We start from the raw sequence: 17,094 nt of genomic DNA on the forward strand, positions 1-17,094 counted from the left end.
CTGCATGCACACACTCGCACTGTGATCCGTGGCAACAAAAAAAGTCAGAGGGAGCTCAGAGTGAGGGAGGGGAGGCGAGCGAGGCCGAGAGGGAAGCGTACAGTCCAGCAGGGGTGAAGGGAGGAAGAGGAGCGAGGGGACGGAGTGTAGCAGTGAGGGGTGTGCTTGGCAGCGCTGGCCTGCCTTTCAGGGGAATTCCTGCAACACGCCGCACCTTTCAACCGCCTTCATTAGAAATGATTGATAGTTTTTTGGGTGACACAGAAAGTAAAGCTACCAGGGGTTTGTGCATGAATGTGTGTGTGCAGAGACTGACCTTGGCCCATTTAGTTTGAAGGAGTTTGGAAAGGGAGTTTGTTCAAAAGATTACAAATTTGAAACGGTGTATTGCACTGTTGCTTCATGTGAAACATCATCTGTGGTGTATGTGAACTTGTCAAGAATGTGACTCGGGGCAATTTTATTCACTGCGGCCAGACGTTTTCCCTCATTAGCTTTAAATAGAGGAATGTTGCATTGTGTCGGCTACTAAAGGTCGTTAAATTGTCAGTTTCAGAGGCAGGATTTGTACAGCAGTCTTAACTTCTGTAGGCTTTTTTCCACCTGTCTCATTCTTACTGATTAAAGTTAAAAGTTGTAACTTACAGTGGAGAATTTCTGCATATGTTCAGTAGGGCTGCAAACAATTTTCAAGTTCACTATTACTATACTACTATTAGTATACTATTTACTGTTAATGTCTTCATTCATTGATAACTTGTGTGGTCTACCCAATGTCAGAAAACAATGAAAACCATCAATTATTGCTTTTTTCAAATCAAAAGATGACATCCTCAAATGTCTTGTTTTGTCCACAATCTAAAGATGTTCAGTTTAACATCATAGAGAAGTAAAGAAACCTGGAAATATTTAATTTTAAGAGGCTGGAATCTGAGAATTTTAACTTTTTGTCTTCAAAAACACACAAAACAATTAATTGATGTTTATTATTAATAATAATAATAATAATAATAATAATAATAATTTATTATTTGACAACTCTTCTGGTAATCAATTAATCGGTTTAACTGATTTTTGCAAGGTTAATTGTGTGAGCTGCCCCCTCTGATGTCTTAACTATAGTTACTACTACTGTGTCCTTGTTCTCCACTTGCTGCTGAGACGCTTGTAGTCGTACAGATCTGCTCTCAGGTGTGAATGAGTTTAATTTGATAAGTGCTCGGTAGAGTGTTGCAAGTCCAAATGACTTGTGAAATGTGCCATTTTAATAAATAGAATGTCTATTTGATTGCCTGTTAATTGAAATTGTTTATCTATTCCATTGCAAAGTCATACAGCAGCATTTACTACAAGCTTTTAGATGAAACACTTGAACTACTTTTCAAAGATTGTAAAAAGACTGCTTTTCTTTCCTTATCATCTAAATTTAAAAATGTGATACCACGTCTTATTGTCTCCCCTCTACCTGTCAAACCAACATGGCCACAGTAACATGAACCCTCTGTTATTCTCTCACTGTCCCTGCCCAGTGTTTTGCTAGAAACTGGACTCTACCTGTCCCCCATAATGGTGGCGACTTGACTTCACACTTTCATGCACATGACCCTGCCTTCTGTCTCACTTGTTCTCATGCAGGCCCTTTGTTTTGTTGGATTCACTTGCAGTGCCTATAAAGAGTCGACACATCTGGCCAGGGAGCACAACAAGCCAACACCGCACATACCGTCTATTGGCAGGTTGGCAAACAGCCATATCTCCCACCAGACTCATCCCAAACCCTGAAGAGGGAGCTGTTGTTTTACTTCTATCTCCACACCCAGAGAGGGTTAATACCGTCTACTTCCTGCTTCTGATTTTAACTGCTTTAGTGTCTAATTTGTGTCATTTTTAGCATGTATTCATGATTTTCTCAGCAGTTAGTCTGTGATCTACTCGTCTTTTTGTCTTGAAGCTTTTGAATGGCTCAGTAACAAATGGTTTATATCTTTTACTTGCTCAGTACTTGTTCTGTTTTTGGTTCTCTCAGGCCCATGCCAGCCAGCCTAGGCTTGCACAGTGCAAATTCTTATTTGTTTTGTTTGTTAATTTCCAGACAGAACATTTTAAAGGATTAGGAATTGATGTACGTGAAACAGACAAAACCACATTAAGTCGTTTGTAGTTTAAATCTTCTACACACCCTTGAACCTTATTGGTACATGAAATTTAGTGAGCTCACCCATCGTTAACCTGATCAGAGGTTTAATTAGCCAGATTAAGCATCAACACTCGTGTGGGCGTATAGTAAGTTGAGTATATCCGCTGCTTGACTGAAGGGTCTCTGGAGCGGAAATGGTCAACTGAATAATGAATTTATCACTTGACAGGAAATTAATCTGCACTAATTTGCTCATTAGTTAATTGTGATAAATTTCACAGCCAAACTACTAAATATCCTCCACTTTTAGTCTGTCTAATGGGACCGTTTGCTGCTTTTCTTTATTTTATGCGTTATTATACAGAATCTGTTTGAGCCTTTGATTGTCAGAACAACAAAACAGCTAATCTGAATGCGATACTGTTTTCTGACATTCACCAGACCATAATAATTAAATTTACTAATCAAGAAAGTAACTGGCAGATTTCCATTAATGAAAAAAATCAGTATGCACAGCCTTGATGGTTTTATCTTTTGTGTTGTCTTTTCCTTTGTAATTGAAAAGTTTCTTCCAAAGTGTGTTAAAGAGCATTTGACAGTGGAACTAAGAGCAGGAGCAAGAAAACAACACGTAACTCTGGCACCTTTAAATGAAAGCAAATTTATTTTCTAATCAGAGATTTGTCTAGTGGCGTGAAACCTGTTTGCATTTTTGAAAGAAACCAGATCCAGATAATTACTGTATTGTGATGCTACGTGAACAGAATGTATATTAATTACAGAGTTTGGGGGCTTTTTTCAGGTCAGTGAAATATTAGCATGGCCGTCTTTAAAGGATTTAACAACATCTAAATTGATATATTTGTTTGGCCCCTGAAGATTAACTAATTTTCCATTTATGAGTAGCCAACAGCAAGATAAAATTACATGGGTCCATCCCATGTAATCTGCGTTGGTAAACAAACTCTTTACTTTGGCTCTAGTTTTCTTTTGATGAAGCTGTACGTACAGGATAATGTTCCTTTTAGGAAGCCTCAGGGGTCCAACATGGGGAGATGTTTTATTGCAAATAAGTGAAGTAAGAATATTAAAGCACACTGTCGCACACACACAGCAACACACAAACATGCCAACGTATGAAACTCATTTCTCAGAATTCACTTACCAATCCATTAACCATCCCACCATGTCTCCTGTGTCACATGGATCATGCGTTAAACATGTCTGCGCACACACGCATACGTGCACTCAGTGTGTGTTAATTATAGCCCATAATAAGCACTTGGACGGAAACTAAGTTTGATAAGACCACTAATGACAAATGCGATTTGGGAAATTCCCTTTTCCCGCTCTCGCTTTCCCTCCATCTCATACATCACGTCTTAATTATTAGTCTTCCTAATGTGTTTTCTTCAGATTTACTATTTCATATTTCAAGATAGACAAATCTCCCAGTAATTATTGTCTGTCACTGTTGCCACGGAGATAGAATATCTACCGTCACATGATGGCCTCCCAAGGTGACCAGGAAGTGGTTTTACGGCGGTGCGAGGTGGGGGGTTATGGGTAATAGGGGCGGTTGTGCGTGCAGCTTCTTTTCTTGATTTATGTGGAGCCTGTAATGACATCATATTCAACAGCAGAAAGGGTAATAAATTAGGCTTCAGCTAATGGAGGCTGCGGCTCTTTCTTTGTTAGCTAACGTTCTCCTCTCTTCTCACATCTCTCTGTTTGCTGATGAGGTAAATATACTTTTAATGGCTCTCACAGTATCTCTGAAGCATCATTTATTTACAGTGATGCTAGTGAAAAGAAGATGCAAACTTTTAAGAGTTTTTTGCAACTTGGACCACATAGCAAAGTTGCGGTCCATGATTCTGATCATGGTTCAGATGGATCAAATGATATAAATGTATTTTGTTGTTTTTTACAGGTTTGTGTTCTGGTCGTGTTTGTAGTTAAATATGAGTAAATATTACTTGGGTCAATATATAATTGGGTCAATATATAATTGAGGAACTTTTGAAGTCCATGGGATATATCTTGCATGCATTTTTATTAAAAGTAAAAACATAATAGTGTTTTTATGTTCATTATGATCATTTCTTTACAAATTACATAATTATTTATTATGGAAACAATCACTTATGAATAAAAAATGACTGGATATCACTAAAATGTCAACTAAATAACCGTCCCAATTTAACAACGACCACCTTCTAATTAGCTAAACAATAATAAAATGAGCTTAATCAAAAATTGTTTTCATTGTGTTGTTTTTATTATGTCGAGATAATCATGACAGATATTTCTTTTTTGCCAATATATCAAATTTTATATGAAAAATAAATTGTATCTGTGTCTGAGAAATCACTTTCAACTAAGTTACCCATTACAAAAACACCTCTCAAGGAAGTGTGGTAATTCCAGATCACATGACCTGCTCCACATGATGTCATTTCCTCCTGAAGAAAAGACTGGCCAGACTCCAAGGCTTTCTGAGTTATTTAATATAAAGTAGTGTGTGAGTCAAGTGTGGATTTATCACATGTCAATAGGTTTACAACAATATCCTTATAAGTAACTTTCAATTTCAATTTTACTCAACTGTATATATATTTAGAAGAATCTTTCTGTAAAAATGCCATGTGGTGTTTGGTTATAGACGGCCATGCTGATTTTAGGCCTGAAAACAGCAAAAATGTCAACTATGATACCTGTCAACTATGATATCTGTCAGCTATGTTTAAAAAAGTCCCACAGTTATATACCTCTGTTGTGTTATAGTATTGTTTTTATAGACGATTACGTTACACGTGTTTTATTTCGATTTTTAGAGGAAAATTGTTTTTTTATTATAAATTACCGCTGCATGTTTCATGTTTGTGAAAATTGGCGCTAATGCATCAAATCCATTCATTGGACGTTTCTAAAATTGTTAGCAGTTGACCCCTTTCAAAGTCAACTTTATGAAAATGATACAGTCCAAAAATAATCCTTCAAAAGTCTGTTTTCATTTAGAAAATAACTCTGGAAATCCCCTTCGGCTCTGTTTCCTTTTTTTTTTTAGCTTGTAGTTGCCAACAGAGGCCCTCAGTCCTCAAAAGACATTTGCAGCCAAAAATAAAACCTTACTGGCTGCATCTGGAGAAGCACAGAGTCCTGCTGTGGTCAACAAAAACCATGCGCAGTTACACAGAAACATAAAGACACCTGAGTGCTGAAGATGAGCTTCTAGGATGTTCTGATCAATGCAAGCCACCGTTAATTAACATTTAGGCGGTTACTTCTCCTGAGACCACAGATGTAATGATTATTGTCTTGTACACATACAACTGGCCAAGAGCATCCCCAATAAAGATCCATTTTCAAACACACTGAGCATTTCCCCTGCTGGGTGAACGTGAGGATCTGTCAGTTGCTCATCACAGTACAAACAAAGAATGTCTGCACTTTATGTAAGAACAAAAAAACCACTCAACACTACATCTTTAAAATATTTAAGAGGTGTCAACTATCCAAACACTGATCTTAAAGTTAGTTTCTCCCAGTACAGTTGCCAAAGCAGGACTTCTTCCTTGTTTGGTGAATAAAACTTAATTTATCATAATGAACACTGGAATTTATTGTAGCTACACACAAAAGCTCATTTTTCATTCTTCTTCAATTTTCTGCTGAAATAATACTTATCAACTTTCGGTCTTCTGTGTTGTCTTAAATTCCCTTGTTCTTGGAACATCTGCAATTTGGAGCATTCTTTGTTTTTTTCTCTTTCTTTAGCTCAGTCAACTAAGAAGGGGAGCATCTGTGCCTTAAAACCACTCTAAAAATAAATCTCAGAAGTCACGTTTGGGCTTTGACTGAGCCACTGAACAAGTTTAGCAGTGTTCCTAAGCCTCCCCAGTGTTGGTTTTTGTTGTGCAGCATGTTGTAAGTCGTGTTCTGTTGTTGCCCCGGTGAAAGAGGCAGTGAAAGTCATCACATGTCTCCAGTATCTTTATTAGTCTCCCAGTTCCCTATCATGCCTTACAGTACGATGGAGCAGCAGACCAGACAGTGAACTGCAAAGTGACCAAGGAGCTCAATATTAATCCAATTGCTTCCTCTTTACTTTTAAATGTGCATGTTTTTCTCTTTGGTTATTTGCAAGAACCGGACAGGCTGCTGTAGCTCTGTTTGCTTGCAGCGCTACACAGATACAGTTTTTTGGTTGCAGCCAACACCCTGTACAGTTGATCACTTTTCTGGTTTTTATTTGATATATTATGCATCTTTCATGTTATATTTAGTACATTAAAATTAATGCAAAGCAAATTCTCCTCTTGCTTTATGTATGGAAATGATCTTTTGTGTGCATGTGTTAGCAAAAAGCTGCCATTGGACAGAACAAACGTTTATCCCATTTACTGGGAAATCTGACGTCTCTCATATTCCTTTCTCCCTCTCTTATCTTTTCTTCTGCTTTTTTTTTTTTTTTTTGCTGCTGTTCATGAAGTGAAGTCATTCAGCCAAGGGCAACTGTGAATTTTTAAACATATCCAGCACAAACATGCAGGTCTTTTACTCTCTTTGAACTATACTGAGCTAATCCACATCTGTCTGTTTTTGCTCATTAGCTTTGGATGAATACATGCTCTTTCTAAATCTTCATCTGATGGACTTTTTTGCTTGCTACCGAATGCATATAGCCATTATTATATAGAAATAATAAACACCGATAGCACCACAGTAGGTTGATGTTATAAGCAAGTGTTCATGAAACCGAGTAAATGTTGCAATCACCTCACAGAATGTACAATCCCCTCTGTAGCACGTGGGAATGTGTTTGTGTTTTGACAGTTATGGGGAAAGATTGAGTTGTTTATTTCAACAGCTTGTTGCCTCTACTGTATGTGTACCAATTAAGATGCTGGATAACCTCACAGTTTGATCTCAGCGGCTGCGAAAACTGGGTGATTGCTGATGTCATGTTCTTCCGAGGCAGCAGGAAATTTCATCATTGTTATAGAATTGACTTTGATCGTTTGGCGTCCACACACCATCAAAGCCTCGCTTGCTCAGGGACAAAACACACACACATTCACACACACTGCCTGTCACGTAAATAGTGAGCACGTACCACAGGTATACTGTCAGTAATAAAGCTATTGATCACAGGGATTGTCTGTCTCTTAGGAATACATGCCAGTGGATTAAGACGCCTGTCTTCTAGTCCACGTTTCATGCACACTAATTAGAAGAGACAAAAACGCTTGTGGGGTGTGGTTACAGTGTCATATGCATTAGTCAGAGTGTGTGCTCTAACAGTGTTGATGTTTGTAAGACCAGCTTTAGGGCTTTGTTACCAGACCCATATCAGTCCAGTCTAGTTTGGGCAGTAATATAGGTATTTTTTATTTTTTTTTTTGTACTGTTGTGTTTCAGCTGTTAACTATTGATTTTTTCTAGTTGTGGCTAGGCGCTTACATCAGTCACATAGAACAAACACAAAAAAAGCAAACATAAAACTTCAATGTAATTAGCAGCTTATGTTGCAGTCATTGCAGGAGTATGCAAACCAGAAGGTCTGCTTCGAGTCTGAAAGCATCTGGCTGAGGGAAGTGAAGAAGAAAAGTGCTAACTGTGTTCTGGAGCTAAATTCTTCCTATCTAATTTTGGTAATGTGTGTTTACTGTGGCCTGTTGAAATCAGCATCTGAACAAAGGGATATTTCACATTTAGTTTTTCATTTTGTTGTAATTAAAACTTTCTGTATAAAGGGGAAGTATTTCTCAATGTGTGGAAGAACCTCAGTGAAGTTTTCTTCTTCTTCTGTTGTGTTTCGACAGACGGTCAGAGGAGGAAGTGGATATGGACAAGGTGACGGCTGCCATGGTGCTGACGAGTCTCTCCACGAGCCCACTGGTGAGGAGTCCACCTGTCAAAGTCAGCGGTAAGTAACATGACTACAGAATGACCGGTGAAGTGAGGATGCTTTAGATGAACGTTTGGTTTAGATTTGTCAGCCCTTCTCTCCAGCTGCTAATAAAGCCAGATTTTATTAAAAGCGAGCACAAAAGAAGTTGCTCATCCTAAGCCAATAATTTGTACGCTCTCCTGTAAACTGTCTTTTCATTCCCTCACAGCTGTTATCTTGTGAATGCATGTAGAAGCTTAGGTTGATAAATTACTGCCACCTGCTGTGCCGTAGGATTGTCTCATCAGTGCTCCAAATCCACAGCAAAGCACAATGAGTCTGGATCGGTGCCACTCGACAAAGTGGCGGAAATCCAAAGTGCCCCCGTAACTGCAATCACACGCAACCGTTTAAATAGCCTGTGCAACCAACCGACTGTCCGTCCAACCGAGCAGACAAGCAACCACCAGGCACACGTTATCACGGTCACACACACGGTCAGATGTTAAATGTACATCACATACATCATGCACACATGCACAAATTGGATTTTAAATACCAGTTGTACAGTAGTTGTCTTAATGTAGTCATACACATGTCATAGTTATGTATGCATGTTTGACATCATACAATGTGCTTTTACATCATTGCACACAGAACATTCTCATGCACAGTGCACAGTTTCAAGCTCAGCGATGGTTGACATTTTTCCTCATAATCTACCATATGATTGTTAACAAAAAGCTCATTGCATCAATAGTGCTTCATTTAGCCATATTGTTTCTTGTTCTGTACCTCAAAACCGACAGAGAAAACTTATTGTTGAGAGATACTGACACAAATGCACTCTGATACACCTCAGACTCTCGCCAAAGTTTCCCCAGCCTACATCTTCACAAACTGAAATGCCTTTTTGTAGCTGATATTCAAAAGAAGCATTCCTTTGATCTAAGAAAAACAAGACCTTGGAAGTGTCTTGATAGAATCACAGAATAGGAAGGTAACCTTTTATTTTCTGGTGTCACAGTCAACAGTAGTTCGGGGAGGCTCTTTCATGTGAAGTGCAAATAAAGCTGTCTGAACTGAATTGAATGTTTTGATTGCATCCTTTTTTGGTGGTTGCGGCATTGAGAAATATGACTAAGGAAGTTAGACGTATTGTTAGATTGAGTCTCATGCTCTGTCTCTCATCACTTTCTCTTCCTCCCTCTATTTCTGCCTTTCTGTTCACCTCCTGTCTCTTCAGAGGGTCTGAGCGGTTCATGGAAGGACAACGGCTCAGCGGGACCTTTCACCCCGTCGAGCAACAGCTCCTCAGGGGGCTACTGGAGCTGGTCGGCTCCCAGCGACCAGTCCAACCCCTCCACACCTTCCCCGCCACTCTCCGCAGACAGCTTCAAGCCCTTCCGTGTGCCCAGCCTGGGAGGGGTGGGACCTGGCCCGGCAGGACCTGAAGACCCCAGTCTGGATGAGCAGGACGGCAGCAGCCTGCTCTTTGATGAGCCAATCCCTCGCAAGCGCAAGGTGAGTGCCCTAAACCAGTTAAAATGCTGGGATGCCAGTTCTAACCCTATATGCTGCAACTCCAAAACAGCAACATAAAAATCAAGTACAGTGGTCCCTCGCCATATCACGGTTCACTTTTCGCAGTCTCATATCGTGGATTTTCCGCTATATGGCGGTATCTTGAGGTATATAGGTATTTTTATTATTGTGGTGAGCTATGTAGAAGAACAATGCTGGAGAAAGTGTATCTGACTTTTATGCACGCTATAATCGGCAGATGCTTTTATTTTGACACACAGATCTCATCAAACTAGTAAATGTGGCAGGAAGTCATCAGACACACTTCACACTCACGGTCCTGACAACATAACACTTAACCAAACTGACTATGCTGACTAAACTTCAAAAACACAATAAAACACAAACACTAATAACATTGTAACACTAACATAAACCACAATAATTACATTTAAACCCCTAACACCCTGAACTCCCAGGATGTATTGCAGCACAACAGTTTAGTCAGAGAACGGCTCTGCGATCGCTACATTATGTTAATTATTTGTGCATTAAAAAAACAAGCATTTTCTATCCTAAATACGTGAAAACAATATAAAAAATAAATTGAATTGAATATTTAATTGAAATTAAATGTGTAGCGTACAGCACTGGTCGCTGGTCACCCCTGCAATAGATGAGGGACCACTATACATACAGACCAGACTAGTTGCAGCACCGCTATTGTGTGATTGGGAAGCCATAAAATCTTAACTTATCTTGTTCTTACCATTACACAGCACTGCACTTTGTCTGAGCAGGCTTACACAAACTTTTTTCCCAAAAGCTCTGTTGTTGTATTCATGCTAAAATGCCTCGCTGCCATTTCTTGTTTTCAAAATGTTTTGTTGCATGAAAAATAAATAAGCAAGAAATTGCTTTGCATTTATAGAAAGTAAACGTGGAAAGAAAAAGATGCATTTTCAGATAAAGCCAGCTTAAAATAGTCAAGGTCTGAGTACGTTATTTTAAAAAGCTATTTCCTCTACGGCTGCGAGGTCCAATTAATTTGGCCAGTTACCACTTAATCCTCAGAGAAAAAACTGTGGTTTTGCAGTCGTGACCTTTAGCTTCCCAGAAGGTTCAGAAATGGTCACGGCAGTACTTTAAGAATTTCTTTAGGTGCACTGTGGAGCGCTCATACATTCATGCATTAAACATACCAGCAGCAGTTCTATTGACAACAGGCAGATCTCATGATATAAAAAAAGGTTATGAACTTGTTTCTGAAATGCTGTCACTTGTATGTGAGCCGGTTGATTTCCTTCTTCAGAATGCTGAAATATTAACCGTTGTAATAAAGATTCTGACTGAAAATGGGGCAGAAAAGGACATGCAACCTTTTGCTCCTGTGGTAGTTCTCAGCCCTGGCTCGACACTCTTTTTTCCTCATGCATCTTTTTCCTTTGTATCATTTCTACACACCTCTTCCAGCTCATCGAATACACAGCTCACTGTCACTCATTATATTTTCAGATGTATATTGTGTTGCTCTCGCTTTCTCCCTTATGCCATGTGCTAGTTTGCTGACGATACCATCCATCCCATCTTTTCCTTCCCTCACCCTCATTCTCCCCCGCTTCCTCTCGCCTCTCTCTTTATGTGTATGTCCTCCCCAGACAGTTGCCCTTCATAATTACTCCTCAGCCTTCACATGCAGCCGCTCCACCAACAGCAATAATGATTTTAATACCTGGTACAGAAAACTTAAAGATTCTGCCGGCCTCACGTGTCCTCTCAGAATCGATAAATGCTCTTGGCGCCGCATCGGCACACACTGTACTGTATTAATTGGGGACTCATCACAAAGAAGAGAGATAGAAGGGGGAAAGAGGGAAAGGGATAAAGGTTACGGATGAAAAATTAAGAGTGACTATCAGGAATTACCAGAGAAACAAAGAAAGATTGTGGATGGCAACAAAAACAGCTTCTCTCAACGCTTGGACACCAGTGTTGACATAAATAAGCGCGCAAGCTATATGTGCAGCGCCAGGGTTTGACATGAAATTATCTCCAGGCCCCCCTTGTTTCTCTCTTGGCAACACAATACCGTTTGAAGCTCCCCATTTAATTAACAGTGAAATGCTTCTTTAAAGGGAATAGCATGCACGCACACACACACACACACACACACACAAACATACAAAATGAGCTTTTGTTACGCAAAGACAAAACAATGCACAGGGGACAGATGATTGTTGTGCTTGTGTGTGTCTCAGAAAGGAGGAGGCTGATTTATAAAAAAACACGTCTTGTCAAAATTAAATCAGCGCCTTAAACAATAGTTGGATAGACGGGCCTATAAGACCGTCTATGATGGCTCAGAGTGGGGGAGCAGGAGGGCAGAAAGGAAGCTTATAGGGCTTTTTATTCCATGAAAACAATATACTGCCTCCCTAGGAAGGCGGTGGTGTAATTACAGTAGATAAACAGTACAGTAGGATATAACATACAGGAGCGTTGCCAGCATTGTGCTCAGTAAAGCTCTAGAGGAAGATGCTATCGTATGACTATATGTCCATTTTGCACATTCAAACTATAGTAAAGATGACGCATGCAGTGTGAAATTGTTTAAATCCTTTATGCAGGGAATGTTTACCTATGCAATGTGATTTGACCAGCACTATCAACATTTTAGTAGCAGAATAACCACTAAAAAGAATGGCACCATCAGCTCTGGGAAAAAATCTAAAAATCTCATCCCAGGTCACATCTCAGCTACTGAACTTCAGCTTCTCTTTCTGTCTCGATGTCATGGTTGAATACTGAAGCTTCAACTGGTCCACAACAAATGACGGGACATTTCTCTGGTTGGTGTGTGTCGCACTATAAACACATTTAGTCATTCCTGCCAGTTTAGTTCTAAAGGTATTGTTAAGTCAGCATGACAGCTTTCATCATTTTATTTGTGTTGGGTGAATTACTGCAAAACTAGGCATCATGAAATCAAAGAATGTAAAAAAAAAAAAAAAAAAAGTATACATTTTTCCCCTTTTTTTCTTGAAAGCAAGACACGAGAGGTCATTTACAAAAGAAATTTGTACACAGCACCAAATGGGACTTAAGTGTTTCCAGAAAAGTGATAAATTCTTAAGTATGCAGTAGTTTTTTAGTGTATGAGTGACAAGATAACACTGTTTAGAATAACCATTATTCATATTGTCCCTACTGGTGCGACTACATTTTTTAATTTCTGACACACTCTAACCACTTAAAGAAATCATTTAGTACTTAAGAAAGCAAGACCTAATTTTATTACTCTGTTCATACTGTTGTGCGGTCGCTCATAGAGCTGATGAGTTTGAATTATGCGCTGATAGTTGAGCCACCTTGAAGAGACATAACCACATCAATCCTGTTCCTCTGTAATCTTGAGTTGAGCTCAGGGAATCTGTCTGCACACTTTGTAGTGTCAGTGATGATGGTGGCAGATAAGGAAGGTGACATCCGCAAAGGTGAGAAATTTGCTTGGTAATGATTTTCTGTTGTTTATTCTGCAGTTAAGAAGGAAGGCTGTCTTTGAAGTCGGTATCAGAACATCAGTGAAAGTCGTCTGTTGTGTGTTTTTTTTCCGGCAGAACTCCATGAAGGTGATGTTCAAGTGCCTGTGGAAGAACTGCGGCAAGGTCCTGAGTACCGCTGCTGGCATTCAGAGACACATCCGCACCATCCATCTGGGGTAAAACACCAGCACACACATACAGATCGTAGCTGCAGTCCGTTCAGAGCCTTTAAAACGGCTCTACCACTTCAATTCTGACTCCTCCGGGCTCCTTCATTGTCAAAACAACAGATTAATGGCTTATGGATTATTAGCACAGTAGCACGCTCTGCTCAGGATGTAAGAGGGGAGGTGACAGGTGAACGGAAAATGAGTGAAGCGGAGAACACTTATATTGGACGGATCAGACATTTATTACGCCATTTAAGTGGAGATTGACATTAATGTTGAAGTGGGGCAGAGGTCTGATGTGATTGCATTGACACCATTTGTGTCGGAGTCACTGCAAAGCTCCTCTTTAGTTCTCTGCATTTCTGTCCATCATCCCTCACTATCTGAATCCCCTTCAGGCGTAACTGTGACTCCGACTGCAGCGACGGCGAGGAGGACTTCTACTACACGGAGATCAAGCTCAACACCGACTCGGTGGCCGACGGGCTGAGCAGCCTTTCCCCCGTGTCGCCCTCCATCCTCTCTCCCCCGCCTCCTCCCCCGTCTCCTCTCCCTTCTCTCAGCCAGCTGCCTGACTCCCACAGACCCCAGCAGTCCTCTGACACCAAGGAGCCTCACGCCGGCGGTGCCACCCCGCTCAGCCGCTCTGCGCCCAGCGCTCTCTACCTCATCCACACGGACCACGCCTACCAGGTGAGAGTGCAGGCTCAATCCCGATCTCCACACTCACACACTCTAAGGAACAGGCACCCAGACAGCTCAACTGGTTGAGCAGGCTACCCATAAACAGGGGCTATAGTCCCCAACGCAGTGGCCTGGGTTTGATTCCAGCTCACGGCCCTTTGTTGCAGGTCTTCCCCCATTCTTCTCCCTACTTTCCTGTCAGCCTCTCTACTTACCTGTCCAATAAAGCCAACAAAAGGACAAAAAAATAACTTAAAAAAAAAAACCTCTGAGGAACATTCCTGCTAAGTGTGTGAGGGCTTGAAGTTGTCCTACTGTCAGATCATCAAGTGAAAGAGAGCTCTGATCTGATGGGACTTTTCAAAGCTACTATGCAGCGTTTCTGCGACTACAGATCTGTAGACGTTCCTTAGAGACATGCCCTAGTTTGTTGCAAAATTGGTGACATATATAAGTAGTTGTCTTGCCCCCCCCCATAAAATGTACACAACCCAAGCATGAATGTAGTGTGAGGAAGAAATTCACCAGGGAGTTTATGTGTAAGTGGCAACGTCTGGCTGTTCACTGTTGCGGTTACTTATTGCATGTTTGTATGATTCTTTACTAGTTTGCTAAAATGTATAAGTACAGGAATGGCACAGACAGGATGTGATTAACTGGGCTGCTGATCAGACTGCAAGTACCAATTCTCCTGTTTTTAAATGCTAATGCAATGTGCTTCCTTTTTACTCCACAGCGGAGTTATGTGACGATCAGCATATATTTGTCTGTTTTTCTTTCTGGGGGCATTAATAGATTTGAAATGGTGAAACTAAATGAGCTGCCGCGTGTCAACTTCCCCGTGACCTACACTTCTCACCAGCTGCTCTGGCTTCAAACAAAAAACCAAGAAGAATTTTTTAAAATTGAATGTTATTGAATGTGCCTTTCTGTATTTTTGTGTTCTTGCATTGTGCATAATAAGTTCATCCACAGGCTTTAAACGGTGCAGGTTTAGAACAAAGGTTAGGTGCTGTGTCCGGTCCAGATTTGGAATGAAATGCTCACAGGGTCTAAGAATCAGACTAATTCCTCGGTAGGTTTTCTGTGGGTCAGACGGGGAACAATCTGCGGTGCTAATGAAATCACAATGTGAGCGACAAGCTCCTTAAACAAAGTTAGTTTTTGACGGTATGGTCAATATTTGTGCAATTCTTCTGTCACTGAAAGAGGAAATGCTCTTTTAAGATGCATTTTACATTGAATTTTTACATTGAACAATTTGAAAGTTACTTTTTCAATGTTGAATACAATCTTTTTATTTTTTTCTCATTTTGGTTATTGGAATTTTCAGGGAAGGTCACAAATGACACAAGGAGCACCTGATTAGATTTTGGCAGTGATGCGGCTTATAGTCTGGATCCACAGATTAGATTTGTTTCTGTATCATTGTGAGATAGTGTCAAGGCGTCACTGTAACTATGACAACGTGAATGCTACATCAGCTGCCTGCTGACGATCACATGATTGCGATCCTACTACAAATCCACTGATGCGGACTTATCGGTACTTATCCGTCTGAAGTCATACGACTGAGCAGCCTTGGCGGAGTGCTGCGCTCGCTGAGTGCTTTTCTTGTTTACCATTTCAACTCAAACAGTACAGCTCTGACAGCAGTTATGTCTGTGAGGGTCTAGTGTTGAGGCTTCAGGGTGGAGATTGGACCATAAACACACACTCATTCATTCATCTTTTATTTAAACTCACAGTACACACCTACATGTTGGTGTCTGTTCATGTAAATGTAGGTGAATGGACACACAACAGCAGATTTATCTGGCCAACACACAGAATCTTCTTCAGAGAACTGGAAGCCCGTTATGCCCTACGATCGCATGACATTTTACATCTATTTGCTCCTCGTGTTCGAACTGAAACGGGTAAAAAAGCTTTCAGTTCCTCTGCCCCCTCTGCTTGGAATGCCCTCCAATCTGAACTGAAATTGTCAAAATTTGTTTAATTGGAAGCCTTCCGCTCTATTTTAAAATGCCGACAACGGAAATTCTTCGAACAGTGCCTGTGTTCTTAAATTATTACTGTAAAAATAACTCCTGTATTTTATGTATCTAATTGCTTGTATTTAATATTTTAGTGTTTGTTGTTGTTATCTGTCTGTTTTTTTGTTTACTTTGAATATTTGCTGCTGCCTCTCTTGGCCAGGTCACCCTTGTGAAAGAGGTCTTGATCTCAGTGGGTCTTCTAATCTGGTTAAATAAAGGTCAAATAAATAAATTAATTTTAAAAAATCACATATCAGTGTGAATCAGGGCTTTCATTATATTGATGATGCTTCACGGTGTTTATAAACACATCAATGATGTCACACAGACTTGTGGTCCCTCACTCCCGTTAGCAGCTGTGCTAACAGTTGTGCTATATCAACACACAGCAGCAGCTTTGAATAATTAATTAGACACAATGACACACATTACACAACTATTTTGACTCATACTGTATGTCAAATAACTGCCAATATCCACATTATTCGCTCTTTATTACTATTTTTACATCATTTTTACATCCCTGTATCTGATATTTTTGTAGAGCTGCATGTTTCACCACCAAATTATGTATTAAAGCAATCTATTAAAAACAGACTTGTTCCTACTAGTCCCTGTATAAAATGTGTTTGCTCAACCCTGTACCTGTTTTTCTTTTCAGCCTCACCAAAACAAGATAATAATCTAATGTGAAATACAATTTGCAATTAAAGTAACAAGGCAAGTCAAAGAGAGCCAGACAATACAACCAATAAAAACACTTCACAAAGAACAAAATGATTTGGAATTCAGGGTTTGGTGAATTAAAAAATGATTAATAGGAATAACAGCAACCACTAACAGAAATAATAGATTTTCCACTTTCCATTTTGGATAGAAGCATACAAACAATGTGTTTGACTTCTGCTTCAGGCCACGGCTCCGGTGTCCATCCCGTCCAGCACCAGTAACTCGGCCGGCTCAGCCTGCACCAGCTTCACTCCCACCAACAGCTCCAGTTTTAGCATCTCCTGGCAGTCGCCTCCCGTTACTTTCACGGGGAACACGGTGAGGAATCTCGAATGCAAGGCCGAGCAGTTTATTCACTCATTGTTTTCTGCTT

General features: G+C 40.2%; 1 protein-coding gene across 2 annotated transcripts in view; it reads left to right on the forward strand.

Annotated features, from left to right (window-relative positions):
* Window positions 1-17,094, forward strand: part of znf704 (zinc finger protein 704) — a 56,743-nt gene that overhangs the window by 33,217 nt on the left and 6,432 nt on the right. For both annotated transcript variants that reach the window (XM_023268764.3, XM_023268763.3), the window contains exons 3-7: window positions 7,966-8,069; window positions 9,280-9,557; window positions 13,175-13,275; window positions 13,668-13,962; window positions 16,905-17,039. In XM_023268764.3, the coding sequence (XP_023124532.1) occupies window positions 7,966-8,069; window positions 9,280-9,557; window positions 13,175-13,275; window positions 13,668-13,962; window positions 16,905-17,039 (913 nt within the window). The remainder of the gene's footprint in view (window positions 1-7,965; window positions 8,070-9,279; window positions 9,558-13,174; window positions 13,276-13,667; window positions 13,963-16,904; window positions 17,040-17,094) is intronic.

Source organism: Amphiprion ocellaris, chromosome 15 (genome assembly GCF_022539595.1).
Source record: "Amphiprion ocellaris isolate individual 3 ecotype Okinawa chromosome 15, ASM2253959v1, whole genome shotgun sequence".
Lineage (NCBI taxonomy): Eukaryota > Metazoa > Chordata > Actinopteri > Pomacentridae > Amphiprion > Amphiprion ocellaris.